Source organism: Ilyonectria robusta (assembly GCF_021365365.1).
Source record: "Ilyonectria robusta strain PMI_751 chromosome Unknown BGZ61scaffold_4, whole genome shotgun sequence".
Lineage (NCBI taxonomy): Eukaryota > Fungi > Ascomycota > Sordariomycetes > Hypocreales > Nectriaceae > Ilyonectria > Ilyonectria robusta.
Window position 1 is genome coordinate 727074 of NW_025764438.1, and position 19985 is coordinate 747058.

At 55.8% G+C, this 19985-nt stretch overlaps 4 protein-coding genes across 4 annotated transcripts; 1 reads left to right on the forward strand and 3 right to left on the reverse strand.

The window, feature by feature from the left end:
* Nucleotides 1–487: 487 nt before the first annotated feature.
* On the reverse strand, nucleotides 488–3066 carry BGZ61DRAFT_528775 (MIF4G like-domain-containing protein; the record flags this gene model as incomplete). Its single annotated transcript, XM_046253305.1, has 4 exons — nucleotides 488–1266; nucleotides 1326–2406; nucleotides 2456–2931; nucleotides 3006–3066. 4 exons carry the CDS (start codon nucleotides 3064–3066, stop codon nucleotides 488–490), a joined length of 2397 nt encoding a protein of 798 aa, XP_046108280.1.
* A 1210-nt stretch (nucleotides 3067–4276) lies between these two features.
* Nucleotides 4277–5754, reverse strand: BGZ61DRAFT_345195 (kinase-like domain-containing protein; the record flags this gene model as incomplete). Its single annotated transcript, XM_046239763.1, has 6 exons — nucleotides 4277–4410; nucleotides 4471–4869; nucleotides 4927–5275; nucleotides 5326–5409; nucleotides 5466–5638; nucleotides 5709–5754. 6 exons carry the CDS (start codon nucleotides 5752–5754, stop codon nucleotides 4277–4279), a joined length of 1185 nt encoding a protein of 394 aa, XP_046108281.1.
* Nucleotides 5755–8868: 3114 nt separating this feature from the next.
* Nucleotides 8869–10043, forward strand: BGZ61DRAFT_160680 (uncharacterized protein). The gene has a single exon (XM_046237465.1). It carries the CDS (start codon nucleotides 9078–9080, stop codon nucleotides 9726–9728), a length of 651 nt encoding a protein of 216 aa, XP_046108282.1. The 5' UTR covers nucleotides 8869–9077; the 3' UTR covers nucleotides 9729–10043.
* A 6915-nt stretch (nucleotides 10044–16958) lies between these two features.
* Nucleotides 16959–19068, reverse strand: BGZ61DRAFT_528778 (6-phosphofructo-2-kinase-domain-containing protein; the record flags this gene model as incomplete). The annotated part of the gene is made up of 6 exons (XM_046253306.1): nucleotides 16959–17381; nucleotides 17438–18040; nucleotides 18095–18175; nucleotides 18232–18535; nucleotides 18581–18769; nucleotides 19055–19068. The coding sequence occupies 6 exons, from the start codon at nucleotides 19066–19068 to the stop codon at nucleotides 16959–16961; spliced, it is 1614 nt and encodes a 537-aa protein (XP_046108283.1).
* Between the last annotated feature and the right edge of the window lie 917 nt (nucleotides 19069–19985).

A 19985-nucleotide genomic window follows, 5' to 3' on the forward strand; every position in this document is an offset into this window, starting at 1 on the left:
GTACTTCTCACTTGGGAAAATGATACCCTGCACTTTTCTCGGCGTTGTTCGGCATGGATAATTTATGATGAAGTGGGCATAACATTAGCTAAAGCCCGCTGCGGAATGGGTGAATCAACTGGTCTACGGTCTTGGGCATCGGGCATCTAGGAAGGGCCATACGTGTATAGATGAGTGGCTATGAATAGTGTATGAAAGGGATCAATCAATCAATCACCAATCTTCTTCTCATCCAATGTCCCTGAAGACAATTGGGTGAAGTTCGTCGCCTCAACTGGGCGTGTAGAAGCCATCCACTGGGCGCGTTATCGATTTATGAGCAGGTAAACCATCAACATGTGAGATACGGCAGAAGAAACACCGCAAGCTCGTATTCATTTAATTCCTATTTCGAGACCCTTTGGGTTAATCCATTTTCCATTCTACCATACTGTACACCTGATCCTCAACTCACAAACTCAAATCACAAAATCTCAGATGAAGTGTCCTAGTTCTTCTCCTCGACGTCGGCTGTGACCATCTTATCCTTGGCCGCCTCCAAAGCAAACGCCTCCTCAATGGCGCCCATGCGCTTAAACACGCGCAACCAACGCTGTCCCCATCGTCGGATCAAGGCCTCGCGGTCGGTAGATCCGTCGCCCTCTTCCATTAGCTCATCCTTGCTGCCACCGGCCCAGCTGACCAAAGCATCGTTCATAGCGTGGAAAAGGTCCCGGGTGGCCTTGGCCTCCTTGGTCCGAGTCTCTTCGTCGGCGTCCGGGGAGACGAGGAGCTGGCGCGTGCGACCAGTCACTTTGGCGACAGTGTTTGAGACGAGCTCAAAGATGTAAGACTCGGCGAGGGACTCGCCGCCGTCAGTGCCGTTGGCGGGCGTACTAGCAACGAGGGCCCAGTCGACAACAGAGAAGGGTGTGAGGATAGAGTAGTTGAGGAGCTTCTCCACGATGGAGATGGCAACGCCAGGGTGGGCGTGCCAGTAGGCCATGACGGCAGAGATGATCTGGGCTCGGGCAGCCTCGGACGAACTGCCTGCATCGAGGAGTCGGCCCTTGGTGCGGTCAATACAGGCGAGAACGTGGCTCAACGACTTGGAGCCAACCCAGCAAACAGCTGTCATGAAAACATCCGTACTGGCAACCACCGGGTCCAGGGCGAGCTCGGTAGCCTGGGTCTGAATGCTGTCAATGACGGCCTGGAACTCCTCGTCAGGAGCCTTCCGTCGCAGAAGAGCTCCAATTTCTTGGCCCTCCTTAGAAAATGGGGTATCTGTCTCGTGGCTTAGCTTGGTTTGTTTCATCGTATCATGCTCAAAAACAGTTACTTACCAGGGTTGCTAAACTTGAAGTCAGGCACATCCTTCTCCTTCTCCGGCCCGACCAAGGGAAGATAAGGCTCAGGAAGAGTCTTCTGGATTCTCTGTGCAAAACTGAGCCGTACCTCTTTGTCCAAAGCGCCCCGGAGGAACCACTTGCAAGGATGAAGGTCCGGTAGCTGCGTGTCCTCGGCCCACTCAGCCCACTTCCAAGTGAAACCAAAGTTGCTAAGATGGTGGGAGAACCAGTCAAGAAAGCGATAGCTCAGCTCCAGGTCCATCCGGGGGGCGGTTCGATACAGGTATCGAATCGCTCTGCCCAGGCTAGGAGCGATGGCCGCCGGCGCCAACTTGCAGGCCTCTGTCAGGACAGAGTGGTAGTAGACAAGCTTGCACTCGGGGGTGGGCAGCTGGAACAGCTGTGAGAAGACGGTATCAACCGCCACATCCTCGGGCTTCCAGGTAGATCGTCCTTCCGGGATGTTTCGGAGCTCATCGAAAGGAGTAGCGCGCTTGACAAAGGTTCCTTCAGCAAAATAGCAATCAAGGTCCATCAAGTACCGGGCAGTGACGTTTCGGTTGAAGTTCATAATGTTGATAGTGTCGATGAGGCCATCCCTGATCAGAGACGCCGCAACGTTTGTGACCGCAGGGACGGAAGGGACTTCCTGGTCTGAGTAGACAGACAAGTAAATCTCAGGGAACAGCGGACGAGACCCAGCCACAACAGTAGCAGGGATAGCAATTGCCGGGAGGGCGTGCTTCGGGGCATTGGCAAGCTTGTCCTGGGCTTCAATATCCTCCAATGGCATCTGCCAAGGTCGCGGCAGGCATGAAAGCTCCCAGTTGTTGGCGGCCTCGGCTTGCAGTTGCTTCTGGAGGAGCATGCACACGCTGAGAGACACTCCAGGGCTCTCCGTCTTGCCTTCGGGGTGATAGGGGTCGACCAGGGCTTGGAGCGCATGCGGTTCGGACGCGATGATATCGGTCTTGTCCATCAGGTCCGCGGCCTTTTGTTGAAATGTCCCAGGCGCCGAGACCATGATGTAGGGAATGGTAAGGAGAATGATCTTAACGAGCTCCGTTCCGATGGTCTACAATGGTCAGCCTAGTATTCAATCCGCCCTCCCTCGCATGACTTACATCATCAGAGCTAGCCGTCTGGAGGTCGGCGGCGCGACTGAAGAGCTCCTCCAGGACCGGGAACAGACCGTCGCCCTCCATACAAGCTTGCAAACAAGCCAAAAACTTGAGATAGAGCTTCGCGTCCCGCCACTCGCCCTGGCTGATCTTGGATTCGGTCGCCTGGGCCAGCTTTGCCAAGACCTCGTCAATGAGCTCGGGCTTCAGGGTGTTGATGACGAGAAAAACGGCGGCCACGAAAGGGGTCTTCAGGGGTTGCTCCAGAGCCAGCTGCATAGACAGGTCAAGGAAGGTGTTCCGCAGGTTTTCATCCTCGTAGTTGTCGGCCACCATGTGGGCGATCGACTGGACTTCCTCGTTCCATCGTCGCAGGGGAGAGTCCGCAATGCTGAGGAGCTGTCGGCGGACTCGTACTGGCAGGGGCGCGGAGTCTACTCGCCTTCGCTGGTGGCGGCGATCGTAGTGGTCATCGTCATCTGAAAAACGAAATCATGTTAGTACACGACGCGCATCTTCTCCCCAGGAATGACGCTGCAAGGGACAGGCTCACCTCGATATCTCCTCTTGCGGTTGTGGTAGCCGCCCGACTGTCGCCTATCGTAGTCAGCCATAATGCGCGCTTCGGATATCCTGGTGCGATGATGTGTAGAGTCGTCAATGGATGCCCTGCGCAAGCGCACGTCAAGGTTGTCAGGGTCGAGGCTGCGAACCTAGTGAAGCTCGCGAAAAGGTGCCTACCTGCATAAGCTGCAGCGACTCCTCGCTAGCGCGTAGTTGACATGCATGTCTTACTGCCTGAGGCAGAAAGGCAGCAACACGAAAACGGACCACTTCTCTGCCGAGGACCAACACCTCACTGCCGGCCGTAGGACATGGTGTTGCGAATTCACACCATCAAAAACCACTCACAAAGTCGGGTTCTTCAACGTGGCAGTTTCCATAATATAAGATTCATAGGATAGTTTATCAACCCATTCTTGAAACATGCATAAAACTACCTGGTGCGTCAATGTCCCCGTCATTCTTTTTGCCCTTCAAACAGGTGAATAGCCAGACCCGTTCCCATTTTTATCTTTCGTAGACCATTCGACGGGAGTAGAAGCCGAAATCTTTCTTCAGAAAAAGTGCCACAAGACCGTCCATGGCCGACTTCAATTGATAACTTCATCGTGGCATCTCAAACAATATCGGTGCCGGGCTGTATCCTCCACAAGCCAATGCGGGCTGAGCCTTTCACATCTCCAGCGCCTCCAACGTGTCTCAACATGAGAACTTGCAAGCAACCATGGCAATTTCAAAACGCGGTCCAAATGAAGAAGGTAATCTCCATCATTCCCAGGCCTTCCATGGCAGCGACTTGGCTCTCATGAGACGTGAAGAACGAAAAGCACCAGCCATCATCCGTCATGCATCGAAACGTGGTCTAAAAACGTGATTCCCTGTGATATGCATCAATGCGACCCTCCCTCATGGCGGCAAACCTCAAGCACACCAGAAAGTGAGTTCATAGGGAGCACACAAAACGCCCAATCCCCTTCCCTGCCGGGAAAGACTCCAACGCTCCCCAGAACATACAAGTCTTCTCGTCTGGCCGTCGGCGTCCAGCATGCCGTACTTTCTTCAAAGTCCGACGCCGTCAGCTTCGGGACTATATTGCGCCTACCCGTCCCCTGACCCGGCTTGGCTTGGGCCATTGCTTCCATCCACTCACATTCAGCTCAGTGCTGGGAATGGATGGCGCAGGTCTCTTCCAGAGCCGCGGAGAGCCTTAAGGGGGCGGCAGCATGATGCTCAACAACCCCCATCTCGACACGGGCGGTCTCAATCGAGTTTTGCTATCATCTCCTGCTTCGATAAAGGCGTGAAGTGATCAATGTCGAGACCTTGGGACAGGAGAATAGGGCGAATGTGCGCGGGCACCAGCTTGTGGTTCAGGTTCGGTGCAATGGAAAGTTCTGATGTCAGACGTTAGCTTTCCATACATGCATCTCACCATAAAGAGGGGTTTTTCTTACCATGTCGGGTGAAGTCGAACAGAGTGGGCATGTCCCGGAGCTGGCCAGTACCGTGTCTCGAGTCGGGCAGCTTTGTGCTAGGGTCTCGGAGCTCGTCGAAGAAAGGATGGACCATGGCGTCAACAGCAGCCTGCCTCTCCGTGGGAGTGTACTCAAGCAGACGGGCAATGAGGTCGATGGCGTTCGCATCAGCTTTGCGGAAGACCTTGCCGAAGGGGTGGGGCTTGATTTGAGGGAACTTGTGCTCCATGTAGTTGGGGTTCATGGTTCGGATCTGTTCTCGAGTAGGCGTTCCCAAGACCTTGATGATCTCCACTAGTTGGTCGATACCGGACTCGCCAGGGAAGAGCGGTTGACCGAGCATGAGCTCAGCCATAACGCAACCTGTCGACCACACATCTGCATAATCGTTAGCTTGCAAACGGCTGAATGGGAATCACCACTGAATATCCTTACCAATCTTGGTAGTGTAGTTGGTGGCACCGAAAATCAACTCGGGAGCACGGTAGTACCGGGAGCAAATGTATGACACATTGGGCTCGTTCTCCACCAGAATCTTTGCGCTACCGAAATCACAGAGCTTGAGGATGCCACTGTTGGGGTCGAGGAGGAGGTTCTGGGGCTTGATATCTCGATGGCAGATGCCTTGGGAGTGGATGTACGCCAGAGCCCTGAACAGCTGGTAGATGTACAGCTTAACCTCGAGGATCGGCATGGTCGTCTTCATCTTGTTGAAGAATCGGGAGGCACGGTAGACGGTTTCTGGAACGAACTCCTGGACCAAGTTGAGGTAGACTTCATCTTTCTGGGGGATGGTTAGCACGAGTCGGTTGGGTCACTGAGGGGGAGCCTCACGCGTTCACCGTTGGAGTAGTAAAAGGCCTTGAGCTGGACAATGTTGGGGTGTCGGACAATGCGCATTATCTGAAGTTCACGGTTCTACAAGGCTCATTAGACTAAAGGCCGTGGACAACATGTGATGCGATGGAAAATACCTTGAATCTCTTGTCCTGAAGAACACGCTTGATGGCGGCGTCTTCTCCTGAAGGGGACAGTTTGGTCTGGAAGACAACGCCGAAGGAGCCGTTTCCGACAATTTTGCACTGTGTGTATTGAAGATCCCGGGTTTCGCCAGTTACGCCATCTTGGACTTTCTCGCGGATCACCTCTATGCATTGTGTCAGTTCCGCAAGACGACCACGATGGCGGTTTGGGGGAATGGAATGTCATCGACTTACCTCCCATCCTCAGGCTATTGAACGCATTTGGCCGGTGAGCCGACATTGTGGATGCAATGTGGTCCAAATCAAAGCGCGCGCGCTACTGGTGCTGAAGGCAAGGTGCCTGGGTTTTCAACAGGTGAGGGGAAATTGATGTACTGATTGTTGCCGAAGCCGTATTGGGCAACCGAACTGGACCAATGAGGTTTGGATTGAATCGAAGCCGACGGCGCGAGTGAGGGTCTTGGTGTGATGGCCTGTCGAGGCAGAGCTAGACTCGAGCGCAAGACGGTGGCTGCAACAGGCTCAAGTGTCGATGGGCGAGGCGAGGTCTCGGTCGACGGGTTTACACGGCACCGCGTGAGCGAAGTCGTGAATTTATGGGTGTAGTGCCGAGGAGGGAAACTCCAACCCAGAGATGACGGTTGGAGTGTTTTGGCAGGCAGCGTGGACTAGAGGTGGTGAGTCGAGTCGAGGGTAAACGGCGACGCGCAGACAAAGACCTAGGGTATCTGGGGAAACAAAGAGAAAAACGAGGGGGGAATTGGTGGTGTTTTCCGTGGCACGGGACAGGCTGGAGGGGGGGCGGGGCGGAGGGGGAAGGGAGGGGAGGGGAGGGAACGGTGGGCGAGAGAAAGTGGGCAGGGGACGGGGTATAAAAAGATGTTGGCAACGAAAAAAAAAAAAAAAAGACGCCGGGACGGGTCCAAGATGGAGGTACTATTATGTGGTGGTGGTGGCGACGCAGGTGAGGGCCAGGACTCGCGAGGGCGAGGGAGCGGAAGCGGTAGAGGGACAGTGAGAGCAGTGGGAGCAGTGAGAGGGCGAGGGGCGTGTGGCAGGATGCGCTATTCCTCTGCATGCATCAAGCAGCATGAGTTGAGTTTTTTTTTTTTGGCTCGCTCTGGCAGTTTTCCCTGGAAATGTCGGGCAGCGATGCCAGGTACATGCATGCGAGAGGCAGCCGTCGCTGTAGGTCTTGGGTGTCCGTGTCCAGAGTGCAGCACGATGGAGAGACGGAGGAGAGCTCCATAGGACAGAGGCCAAAGACGACGGCGAGCTGGACGAGCTGGGCAAGCTGGGTGAGGGCGGGGGCAGGGCAGGTAGGTGTGTGCTGTAGGAGGTGTGTCATGTACCGGGCACGAAGGCTGGCACCAGGCGGGTCTGGAGGGCGGGGTGCTTGATGGAGCACGCTCGTGACAGCCCAGCGGCAGAGGCGAGCAGGAGGAGGAAGAGCAGGCCGTGATTTGGGGATTGGAATTTAGGTATTAGGGATAGATGAGGGCGAGGGTAGATGGAAAACGATGACCATGGCAAGGTCGGGGCATCTCGAGATGGACAGAGAACAAGAGAGACGGAGAGAGACTCACCGTAGGTAGACTGACGAGGGGCCGGCGACAATGACGACGGTGGTGGTCAGTGGTTGGTGGTGGACTGGTAGTCACGGAGGTGACTTTTTGCAGCCTTGACGCAGCGGCTAGCACGAACGATGGCGGAAGTGATGCCGGGAGGTAGATGACGACCCAGACTGACGGACAAGGGGGAGCCGTACTGAGGGGACGTATGAGGGGACGTAGTAGGGAGGAGTACGTAGTATGTAGAGTACGTAGTCGGTCGAGGCACAGAGACAGACTGCAAGGCAGGGTAGGGTGCTTTCGCTAGGCGTGCGTTGCTGTGCGTGCTTCTGCTGTGCTCTGTTGTGCGTGTTGGAGGCGGCGGCAGTGGTGGTGCAGCGGCAAGCAGGGGGACACACGAAAGCGTGTCTTTTTGGGAGGAGGGGACGGGCCGCAGGCACGGTGAGGCTCTCGCCCTTTGTGAGTTAGGTTGGCTAGGTTTGCGGGACGACGCTGCCAGGCTCCGAGGGCGGCTGAGACGGAGGCGGCGACAGGACACGGAGGACGGTTGGAATCGATGCGGCTGCGGATGCGAATGCGCAGGCAGTGTAGGCTTGGGCCGGGGAGCTGAAGAATCGAGGCCGCAGGTCGGGAGACTGGCCAGCGACAAAGAAACGATGGAGGTGATGGTGGAGGAGGAATGCTTGACGTGCGGCGGAATGAGCTGAGCTGGGCTGGCCCGGCTGGGCTGGACTGTGGACTGGTGGACTGTGTGGGCTTGTGTGGGCTTGACTTGGGTCGGCTGGGGCTCTAGGCTCTAGGCTCTCGGCGCGCCTGGGCTCCTGGGGACTGCTTTGGGCTTGGACTAGAGGCCGCGGAACCTGGGATGACACCCAAAAACAGCGGCGCCAGGCGGTACTGGTTCAAATGGCACCTGGCCCGTGACCAGCGAGTGGCCCTGGACGAGGAGCACGGGGATTGTGATGCGGGGCACTCTTTTTAGTCGACTTGGAGTTACGGCATGGGCATGGATGGCCATGGCCTGTGGATGTGAGCAAGGGCACTGTGGGCATGGTCTGGGTGGGAGACACGGAGCATGGGCATGGGCAGACGTCAATGAGCAACCTAACGCCAAACCGACGACGCTTCTGTTAGCTCCGGCCACTCAGTCGCTGACTGGTATTCAAGCGCAGTTGGAAGTGCTTTGGTGAGGGGTTAAACAACGCAAAATACAACACCAGGTTCTTTTGTCTCAGCGCCATGTAAGGCATGTCTCTGTTCTTGTGTGTTCGTTGGGAACTCGGGCCTACAGCTGATGGCCAGAGAGGGTTGAGAAAAAAAATATTGGCCAACAAGTGAGGCGAACGAGAGACAGGGGGGTACCACGAGAAGGGACGAGAGTGACTAACTGAACTGACAGACTGATTATCTGCCTGGCTGGCTGACTTCAAAATTAGACACGCAAGACCCAACTGCAGTTTACAGAACCAACTCCAACCCCCAATTCATTCAGGTGCCGACTATGTAAGTAACCCATTCGGTCGATATCCAAAGGTGGTGGGGTGTTGGTGATGAAGTGGACGAGGAGGCAAATTGGGAGGGCGCCATGGCGGAGCATCGCCAACTGGATACTGGCCAAAAACACATTTCCGTGAGCCAGCAGGTACCAGCTGCCAGACCAGGTGTCAGACCAGAGACGAGAATCAAGGCAAATTGACGACTGGTAAGCATGTCAGGACCCGCAGCCGCAGGCGTTGGGCTTGCTCATGTGCTCACTTTGAGACGTGCACCTGGCGCTAAAAAACTCCGCAGGCGGAAGTTAAGAGCAGTCAGGCTACGCTCGAGGGACGGTGTACATGGGAAGGTACATTCCATCGTGTACGTACCTGACTTGCCTTTCCCCTCTTGGTCGCTTCCCAAAATACACTTAACTTAGGTTGCCTCCACATGAGGTAGGGGAGGCACGGATACCTCTTGGCCTAGCGAGGTGGTGAGCAGACAGGTCAGCACGCCGTACCTGAGGCCATGTAGGCGAGTCAACGCACCACACTCAATGCGGCGAGAGAACGTGGAAGGAAAGCGACAAGGGATCCGTGCCGTGGCTACCGCTGTCAGTGGGAAAGTCTCACAATCGAGATGCCTTCCACGGCACTACACAAGGCGAAAAAGCAAAACACCATGCCAGGGCCTGCAACAACGGCTTTTCCGACTGGTCCAGCTCAACCCAGCCGTCCTGTGTACTTCTCTCCTGCCGTACTCGTTTCTCGAGACAACCGAGGTGGCTTTTCAGATCTTCCAACGGCAACGACGCCTTTGGTCAGCACCAATACCAAGACACCAAGACACCAAATCACCACCTCTCAATGACCTGCGCCCAACCTACGCCCTGTGCATCGCCCTGCCTCACTACAACCCAAACGCACAGCACATACCCAGGCCTCCCCTAGATCTACCTAGATGGACCCAATGCAACGCCAAACGCTTGTGGGCATGCACTGTGAGCTACCGAGACCGCCGCACGGGAGGTTCGAGTACCGACCCGGACACTCGCTGTAGCACAATGCTCCAACTCCGAGTTGCGTTCGGACTCCATCCTTTGCCAGCCCGAGGCCGAACTGCCGCAGCGCTGGCTTCCTCACCACTACAATCGGATCGAGTACCTGGCGTCGTCGACTCGCCGCGACAGGCCCGGCGAGGGATCTGAGAATCCACCCCCCCCCCCCAGTCCCGTCCCGTCCAACAGGACGTCCGGTGGTTTAGTCCCCGGTGGATACGACCAAGCACCGGCCTGCTGTTGGCCCTGCGCATGCGCGTCCCGTTTCTTTGTCCAGATGCTGCTGGCATCCCTGGCAGCCTCTCACATGCACACTTCGCAGGCCCCACTGGCTTGCCGTCCTGGCTCAGACGCTCATCGCAGATTCTGACACTGACGCGCGCATCAATTTCAACCAGTACAGTACTGCACAGGCCTGGTGTAATTCCGTTTCTGGGGCCTGGAAGGCGATGCCCGGGTATATTCTCTCAACTCACGGGACGACCACGTTCACATGATTATCAAAGGTGGCCCGACGCCTGTCAATTGCAGTGAATGGTCACCTCACCTCACCTCACTTCACCTTACCTCGCCTCACCTCGCCTCACCTCACCTCACCTCACCTCACCTCACTTTACCTCGTTCTCGCCTCGCCTAGCCAGCTTGTCGCCATACCCTGTTCCGTCCAGGGCAAGCCGCCTCCCTCTATTGCATCGTAACACCTTTGATGAAGGCGCTCACGCCAGGCGCGAAAAGCAACCACAGTGAGGTCTATCTTTGATCGGTGCCTTTCAACCTCCGATGGTCCAAGACATCTACCCAATGGTACTTGTGCACATCGGTCGCGACAAACGCGATGCATGCGCAGGGGTCACCCCTTGCCAGCCTAGCTTTTGCCAGCCTCTATCGATCAAAAAACAAGCAGTTACAGGGAACGGCGGTCGTCGACCGGCCACTTGTGGGCAGCCGCCCCTCGCCGGTGAGACTTGTCCGAGGCCACTGGGCTCCTCCGCCCCGGTCGAGTGCCGCACATCTGTCGCCGAAGACAAGATGACGATGAAAATGCTTCGTTCCAGCACATGCACGGCGGGGCCGTAACGGTGAGGCCAGGTGGATCCCTGGTCTCTGGAACTGTCAAGGAACCCGTCTTCGGCCCCGATGGAGCGGTACGACTACGAGGCAATTCGTTGGAGTTTGCAGGCCTCGTGCCCTAACCATACATCCACAGAACAGGACCCTATTTCGGGCACGTTTAAGAGCTACCGCCACGGCCAATCTCATGGGTAGATGGCGATTTTCAGGAGTAAGTGATCAGGTGGTCACCAGATTCGTTGCTACTGCGGATATACCAGGTACGGGTAGGCATTCCCATATGCTTGCCCCCTTGCAATTCAGCCTTTCCCCATGTTGTGCATGACAGGTGCTTTACGGGCGTCAAATAGAGGAGGGGCGATGTCCCCAACACTGGAGTTATGCGTGTGCATTTTTGGGGGCCCAGGTTGCCTGGGACTGACCAGCATGCTTGCCTGTGGCCAATGCTTGGTGGTGGTCGGTCGTTGAGATCCAATCTGCGTTGTGAAAACGAGGGTGGGTACAGGGTAGGCCGTGGCGACGCCAGAGGCGGATTGGCCGTGGTCAGCGGGAGGGGCCTCTACGTCATGATGAGATTGAACGTCATCCTGTGACACATGGCCGATGCTGGTAGCTGGTGTCACAACGACGACGCCTACGAATGTCGATGATGGCGGCAGGGGTGGACGAACTTGATTGAACCCTTCCGACCAAGAGAAACAACGAAAAGGGTGAGGAAGTACGTTGAACCTGGAGTCCGGATGGCGGAATGCGGAGGAATGGATTGTCGTTACTGGCCTGCGACTCCAACTCTCATGTCCATCAGGCTGTCGTGCATCTTGGGCGAAGGGGAAAACGATCCGGAGCCTGGACCAGGGTCGGTCTCCGCACGCCGCTCAGGAGCACATATACCCTTGTCCCTCTCCTCCAATACCAAACCACCCGCCGCAGCGATGGGAGCTGCAGGCCAGTCAGCAGTCCCGGGTGCTCGTTAACGATGGGAGGGAATAACATGGAGGGGCCAACTAACATGGAGGGGGACGAGGCCAGTGGTTGGAGGACTGGAGAGCATCGGGATGGGAGGGTGATGGGGAGTGATGGCCAGAGTGGGTAGGCTTCGTGGAATGCAGGTGGTCTCATGACCCCGTCCCATGCAACGCTAATAGCAATGGCCGATTTTAGGTTCGCAAAGGCACGGCCCATCTGATCAGGAAGCGAAAAAAAAGGGGAGACCCTTTGTTGAGCCGTCCAACCACCAAGGCGAACCGACTGACTAGGGTAACTTTGGGAAGGTAAGGCCAAGTCTAGCGGACGTTGGACGCTAGGAACAGTCTTCACAAGATTCCCACCCATTAAATACGACTACTATCCCGTCGATTTCAATTCGCCTTGACGATTGGTTGACAATTGTTTGTATGGGGGCAATTGGAAACCGGGCCCTCTCACATCTGAGCTCGACCACCCCACTCAACAAGCGTCCCACCAGAGTTGGGGCCTTACACCAAAGGGCGCTGCGGCGTGGCGGACGGCGTTGCGGCGTTGCAGCGGCACGGGGAGAGGAGGGGGAACGCCCAGATCAGATTTCCCTACCAGCCGCTGCGGGTTTGAAAGCTCGGAGTAAGCCCTGGCGCCACTTCAATGCCGGCATGACCAGTGGGGGGATTCTTGGCTCGCTTGAGGAGCTGGTGGCTTGAGAACTCTTGATGCTTGTTGGAGCTATTGGGTCCCAGACACGAGGTCATTGTTTCGGGCTGGCCGTGTCGTCTGAGAAATCCAAAGACCACGTCGGGCACCTGATGACTAATTATGGAATAAGACACACGACTCTCAGTCCGTTCTGCTGGCGGCGACTTATTAGTTGCGGAGGCCTGAGATGAGTCCAATGCCGATTTACGCTACCAACCAACAGCCCAACTTGTCTAACACCGCCCTCGACCCAGACATGGTGATCGGGACTCGGCATTTGACGCAACGTTGTGCATTAACTGCATAATGGTGGAGAATCTAAATCGGGATATCATGGATATGCTTGGAAACAACAATGTGCTTCTGGAGGGAGCATAAGCCAAGGCTCCGCGGACAGAACACCACCTGACATCTTCATTGATACAACACAACGTACCTCGTCCCCCCCTTCACACCTCAAACTCTTCCCCTCATTGCACCAACACAGGGTTTCAAGCCTTGTGGCAACCATTCATTTCTTTCTTCCTATTGGCTGTCCCGGTACGCATCCACTTACGCCTTCCTCGACCCTTCAGACTCTGCTTCCAGTAACAATCGGTACCTCCCACACCAAGTCATGGCCCCCGTCTTACTTTCAGGTACTCTCTCTTTGCCCGGGGTCAGATGGGCAACCTCCAGGTACCGACTTTGCTCGTGGACCACCGCTGTTGGCATCGTCAGCCCATCTCATCGCCTCGAAACACAGCCGCTCGTCCTTTGTTCCGCTTGAGGCTTCGGGTCTCTAAGCTGTGCAAAGCGAGCTCGTGTTCCATGGAACCAGAGAGTATCCAATAATGGATTGTCTACCGTTTCACGGCAAACGACTTGATCATCATTGTAATATCAACCCCACCTTTCTGACGAATCCAGCAACTTACAGGTCTACCTAGCTGACATGTAAGGACAAGATTCGCTTGATGACGCGTGAAGCTTCTCGAAATATGAGGGATGGTGCAAGGGCAAATTGACCACCTCGACTCATGGTGCAGACGTTTGTTACGAGCTCCATGTGTCATTGTGGCCCTTGTGTTGCCATGTTCGGCTGAGCCTGGTTCTGAAGGAGGATGATAGGACGAGGTCTATGGCGTGGACCACATCTGGTCATTTGTTCACGGCTGAGGCTGTGGGCGAGTGCAGGCATGCATGCACGCACGCACCTACCTATGTCGATCAGCCGGGCTTGGGTTATGGTCTTCCTCGAGTCCTAGATGGGCTGGTGATGGTGTCAGTGGTGATGGGTGTGTGCGGCTAGCTGTCCAGTGCCCGCTTGGTCAAGGTTTCTCACCATGGGGCTATCCCCCGTTTCGTCTCCGAAGAGGAGCTCCCCGGCGGCTTTACTCCAGACATTCACCGTGCCCTTTGAAGAAATCTCATACAAGCTCCCAGGATACGGGCCCTCGCTGGGTCGATACTACGGTGCCACAAACCCAATTGAGATCCGTGACACCCCATCACTCTGACACGACTCATTAGCCTGGTTCACCTCAGGATTTCTTGGCCCCCTCGGGCTGGGGATATGTCTTGAGCTTTGGATATTCATCCATTTCAGATTACGGTGCATCGCGGTCTGGGCCCACCCCAATGCGGCGCAATAATGGGCTGCTTTCGCACACCTCGTGCCTTGTGATCATGCTCCATTCACCGGATCAGTCTGCATCGTAGGTTCCGTTGCAGCTCGGGGCCAGATTCCACTCAAAGCACCCATCACGAGGTCAACGGGCATGCCGTTTGGAAACACGACACACCCGCCATCATCATTGTCGACATCACCAGGCCGCATTGGCCCTGCAGCCTGGACCAACGAACCGCAGGTTACTATGCCCATACCCCTGGGACCACGGCAGCATGGTCCCACCTGAGGTGTAGGGTAAGTCGCACCGGGGGGACGACATCACGCCAGCATCACTCTGCGTCCGTACCACAACGACGGATTCCCTTGCAGCTCGAATGCTGTGAGGGCATCGCCGTGCAATTTCCCGACTCGGAGGATCGATGGCATGCTTACTCTTTTGGCCTTTCCCTTCCTGTTTGGTATGATGCCAACCCGCCGGCGCCCGTCGAACACCCAGGATTGCTCACGTAGAGGGACGACTAAACATCCCATGTTGCTTCTCACGGCGACACCCCTGGGATCCTGTAAGGTGACGTGTTGCGGATATCCACTGATGCCTCAACGACGGCCCGAAGAGTTGCCCTCGACAATGTAGCCACGAGGACTCCCAGCATATTGATACACATGTGTTTGGCGATAGAGTTGGGATGGGCCCGCCCCCTCGCGCTTCCCGCCCGGGGATATGGCCTACAAACCCGAGGGGATGCAACCGAACACGATGCTCCATTGATAGCCGCGAAACTATGGCAAGTTCGTCATACGTACTCAATCGGCAGATCACGTGGGGTGCTCGTCCCCAGTCACGGCGAGACTGGCGCATCACTTGCATCTCTTGGCGATGGCCTCGCTTCAAAGAACAATTAGGGAACCTTCATTTTCAAACACCCCTGAATAATTGCCGGTGAATACGGGCCTCACAGGGCGTAGTCCCTGGCCTCCTCCCGGTCGTCCACTCCAGACGCAGTCTTTGCCTGCCCCGAACGCTCTGCCCGCGCGTGCTAGACGGCCATTAACGCTCAACGCAACGATGATTCATGTACAGCATGTTGGTGAAGGAGGGGGGACACGGGCACGTTGGAGGTCCATGCACGTCCCGTTACCCGCCGATCGAAGCGGACAGCAAGGGAACGAAGACTGCAAGGGATAGGAGAGAATGCTGGAGGACTGGCGTGGATCGGCCCGGAGGGAGCAATGGAGCATAGCAGCAGGCCAAGGCGGTTGAGCGCAACTTGGAGTTGAGTCTGTCGACACAGGCCACGTTCAGACCTGGCTCTGTCATATGTCATGATGCTTGCACACCACCATCCACTCCGGAATCTGGCTCTCTCCCCGGAGCTTGTCGTTCCATGCAGCGCGGTGCGGTGCGGTGCGGTGCGATGCGGGCGCGGTTCGGCTTGACTCTTCATCGGTCGGGGCGGCAATAAACCGTGGCTTTCTCTCAATTCGTGCCCTCACTCGTTCCGTCGAAGCAACATTGAAATCAACGCGACCCTGTCTAGCCCGGTTCAGCTCACCCCCCTACCGAGAGAGATCGTCATCTCCGGGACGCCCCTGGTTTTGATCCTGTCCCTAGAGACACATCCTCGTCGCAAGCTCGTTGCCCCGCGATCCTCTCAACGTCGCCGCATTGGAGTCGTAAACACCATAAAACCTGTCCAGAAGATACCACCCTCCCACGTCGCAACGAGAGTCTCTGGCTCTGGCCCAGCACATCAATCGACGACGGCCAGAACCTCGCCTCCCACACGCTCGCTCCCCTGTCCGGGAAACAATACCCTCACGCACCACACACCACTCACGCTCTCACACACACTCACACACACCCGTCGTACATCCGAATCCGCACATGCCCTGTGCCACTCTTCCCCATCCAGCGACCTGCATCAAGCGGGCAATGCTGTACACACGCTTCCTGGCGCGCGCTCCCCAGCCCATCCGAAACCACCGGGCCACACCCCGTTGTTGTATTCCGGTATATCGTAAGCTGGAGCTCGAGCTCCAGGTACAGAGGGAGAGGGTAAGAAACCCCTCCCCGTCAGGCAATTGGTGTACTGGATGAAGAGACCTGCCTGCGCGGGCCCGCTCTCACACACACTGCCTGCCTAGCCGCAGCAGCCCCAACTGCGCGGCAGCGTTGGTTGGACGGCATGTCGTGTCGTGTCGTGCTGCGACTCGGCGCGTGTCTGGCCTCTGGGGCCATTGGAAAGGAGGCCGTGATGCTTAAACCATCTGCGGCGCCTGCGAGAGGCAGTGTCGGAGCTTCTGCACAGTCTGTGTGGGCGGCTGGCTGCATGGCGCTCCGCACTGGGACATGGCAGCTCGCTCCAACTAGTTCACCTCGCATGCCCGCCTGGTCGCTCTCGAACCTGCCGTAGAAAGCCTGCATATTCCCACTTCGAAAAGGGACGTACTGGGACTGGATCGGGTGAGCAGAATTACCGGGAAGGGCTGGGCCGACCAGCCAAGGCGGTTGAGTAGGTTGCCCCTAGAGCTCATGGGTGCATCCTCCTTCTCTCCTACACTGCCGATCTTATGGAACTCGCGCAATTATCGTTGGGGGAGATGCCCGACTGGCTTAGCCTGGTGTATTGAGTATGTTTTGATGAGATATGATTTGGCCTTGTTGGGGATTATCGGTTTCTGACAACGATGACCAAGGCAGGATGGTAGTAGCTGACCGTCCGAGTTTGGTTCGCGAGCTTTGGCAACTTGACTTGTCATATTCCTGCGTGAACTCGAGAGAAACAGTAACCGACTGGTTCACCGGGACGCGAGATGACTAAATCATGTGATCATTCATGGATCATATCTGATATTCGGACTTCTTCCTGTTACCGCATCTCCCCGTTCCGTACCTGTGCATTATCAACATGGCATTTTCCATCTGACCGTGGCCCGTCCAACCTAAGCGAACTCGATAGCCCTATGCGCCGCTCCAGGTTCATGTCCAAGTCCAGGACCAGGCCCAGGCCCAGGTCCAGCAACTCTGGGACCTAGTCCTCATCATCTACCTTGTCCGCAACCATGTCCTTGGCCGTGTTGATGACCTTCTCCGGTGGCCGCCCCACAGGTTCGGCTGGGCTGACGATGCCACTGGCAATTGGGCTCAGCTGGGCGCTCTGGATAGCACTTCCTGGGACAGGGATCTTGATGTCTTGCGGAGAACCGGGAACCATTTTGGGGTCGAGGCCGGGGATGTGGATTCGCTTAGCCTCGTTCTGGTAAGCTGCGGGGATGATCTCGATGATTTCGTCGCGAGGGAACTTGAGTAGCGGAATGTCCATTGTGGAGCAGTGCATGAGGTAGGCGTAGAGAACACGAAGGACAGACTCGTGCGCAATGATCAGGAGGTCCGACTGCTCTCGCTCTAGTTCAAGGATGATGGGCTCGAGGCGGACGGCCAGATCGTGATATGACTAAGAACAATGTCAATATGCCGGGGAAAAAGGAGCACTGAGACTAGGGGACATACCTCCGCACGGGGATAGCGGTGATGGTACGGGTCAAGTTCGTGCTTCTCCACCTCATCAGGGTAGATCTGACGGATCATGCGTTCAGACATCTTCTCGCATACGCCCGGGTTAATCTGGCTCAGCTGTGACCGCTGTCGGATTTTGTATCCCTTCTCTTTGAGGCTGTCGGCCGTCTGAATGGTGCGCAGCCGTGTTGAAGTCCATACGGCGACGGGAGGCAGGGGCACATTTGACCCGCCCCCGGCAATATGTGTCAGTCTCTCCTGCTCGCGATGCTTTAGAAGTGTCTCAGTCATCTTCTCTCCGTACTCCTTGCCTTCCTGTGATAGGGGAGCATCGGCTTTGTACAAATCTTCCTCTGTGGAAGTGCCGGCCCGAGCGAAGAAGGTCTTTCGAGACTTGATGTGAAGGTTCGTGAGGTAGAAGACGATTCGGTGGGAGAGGTAGTTGAAGCTGACGTTGTTGTAAAAGAACTTTGTGCCTGCATTGATCATCTTGATGTAGTTGAGTTCCTTCTCATTCATAGTCTCGAAGACGGGTATCTTCATCTCGATCCGTCTCAGATACAGCATGGCTGCTTCGTCAGGTTCCATGCCGGCAAACTGTCCAAACTATGAGTCTTACGATACCACATCAGGGTTGGGCCGGATACTCACGTCGGGTGAAGATATCTTGACGTTTCTGGCATTCTCTCGCAGGATGCGCTCGTCGTCCACAAACGATTCAATGAACAATGTCTTTGCCGGTGCTTGTCAGTTGGGAACTTGCAGAGCGTGCAGGCAACATGGCTTACCTGGACATCATGCTTTGCAAACTCCTTGGCCAAAGATCGCCGTCCACTTGCTGTCGGGTTGACTGCGTCGTAGATAGCAACCTGGCCGTTATCGTGGTTCAACCAGGAATATATGTCTTCCCGGCACTTCTTGAGGATCTTCTGACGAAGGATCACCGAGGCGGGCGATGCATTGGGAAAGAAGTAGTCTTCAGGGACAGCTCCGCCAGGGCCAACAGTGGCCCTACGGTAGTCTCCTAGGTGAAAGATGCGGGTTTTGACACCTAGCCATTGCAGATAACGTGCCATGGAGACGCAGATGTGACTGTCGTCGTTAGTGTAGCTCGGGTCTCGAGAAGGAAACACATACGTCTTTCCTCTGGCGGGCGGCCCGACCATGGCGATAGCTATCCGACCAGAGTGGAACAGGCGACCTGACATGGTGCTGTATAGCTGGGCAGGGGCCAAATCTTGGCCCTCGGTGACATCGTGGATGCCATCGATGAAGGTTGAGCTTCTGCGGCGGTAGCGGGGTGCGTTGGCCGCAATCTCGGCGGTTCTGTCATTGTCAGCTACACTCACGGTATGGAAGCATTTTTTTATGAGATTCAGGTGCGATCGCTTGGGCGGATTGCGGGACGGCTTTGGTCATCCTCAACGTTATCTGGTTATCAGGTCCTTCTCGTGTTGAGGGATTGATGTGTAAACAACGATTCTCCCATCAACGTAGCCCGGAGGGCCATGTGAGTAAGATTTGTAGCTGACCATCTGGAAGGCTCGAAGTCTAATGCCCGGGGGCGCAGGGAGCAATGGGCTGGAAAAGAACTGGGAAAGAAACACCTACAAGAGAGTATCCATGTCGTTCTGATGATCCCTGCCAACACCAACTTCAGAGGCCGAGCTTGAGTGGGCTGTGACGAGTGGGTGTTATGAAATCAGCCGGAATTGTCGTGGCACACCTTAGGTATATGTTAAGTGAGGGTTGCTGCGTCGAAAACAAGCCCCAGGAATGTTCCTGTTGTTTATCTAAGGCGTTGCCGTGCTCCCGTCATCCGAAGCGATTCACCCTAGAGCCTCACACAGCCTTTTGTCCGACGGGGTAGTTGAAGTCAAGGCCGCCGGCTGGTGGAGGGAGAGGAAATCCTTCCGATGGTGAAGATCTTGGGTCTGGTGAAGGGGTAGACGAAGCGCTGCGAGTTGCGCTTCTGTAGAGATTGAACTGCTCAACCACTTGGATGCTCAACGCCAAGTGAATGTGATGTATGGGACAGGGAAGAGTGAAAGGCGGGCAATGCCGGCGGGGTGGTTCTGTGGCACTAGCCACCCATCCCACCAGCCACTTCTGGACTGGTTGGTTCGCACCTTCGTCACGGGAGAAGGACGGAAGGAGAGCTGAACAGAGCAGCATAAAGTTGTAAAAGGAAGAAAAAACAGCATGATCCAAGGTAAATAGAACAGAGGCTGCACATTTGTACACGAGATCTTTTGCGACGGTGTTGTGGCTATCAGTAGAGTCCGACCAAGTCCCGGTCCAAGTACAAGTACCCAGACACAGAGACGTCATCCACTCCCATGCAGCGTAAATCATCTAAGTGAGCCCCAAAATTCTGGGAAAGCTTGCTAGGGTTGAGGTACCCGCGACCTTGGGAAAGCTACACACGAATACGTTTCGTCTCGCGGCATCGGCATCGCTAACTTATGTACGGACCTAAGTTGCAGATATGGACTGTTTATATCAATGCTATACCTTCTGGAGGCTGTGCCCATTATATGTG

Excerpts from the sequence above, each read along its gene's own strand:
- BGZ61DRAFT_160680 (XM_046237465.1), top strand. The coding sequence starts at position 9,078 with ATGCGGCGAGAGAACGTGGAAGGAAAGCGACAAGGGATCCGTGCCGTG.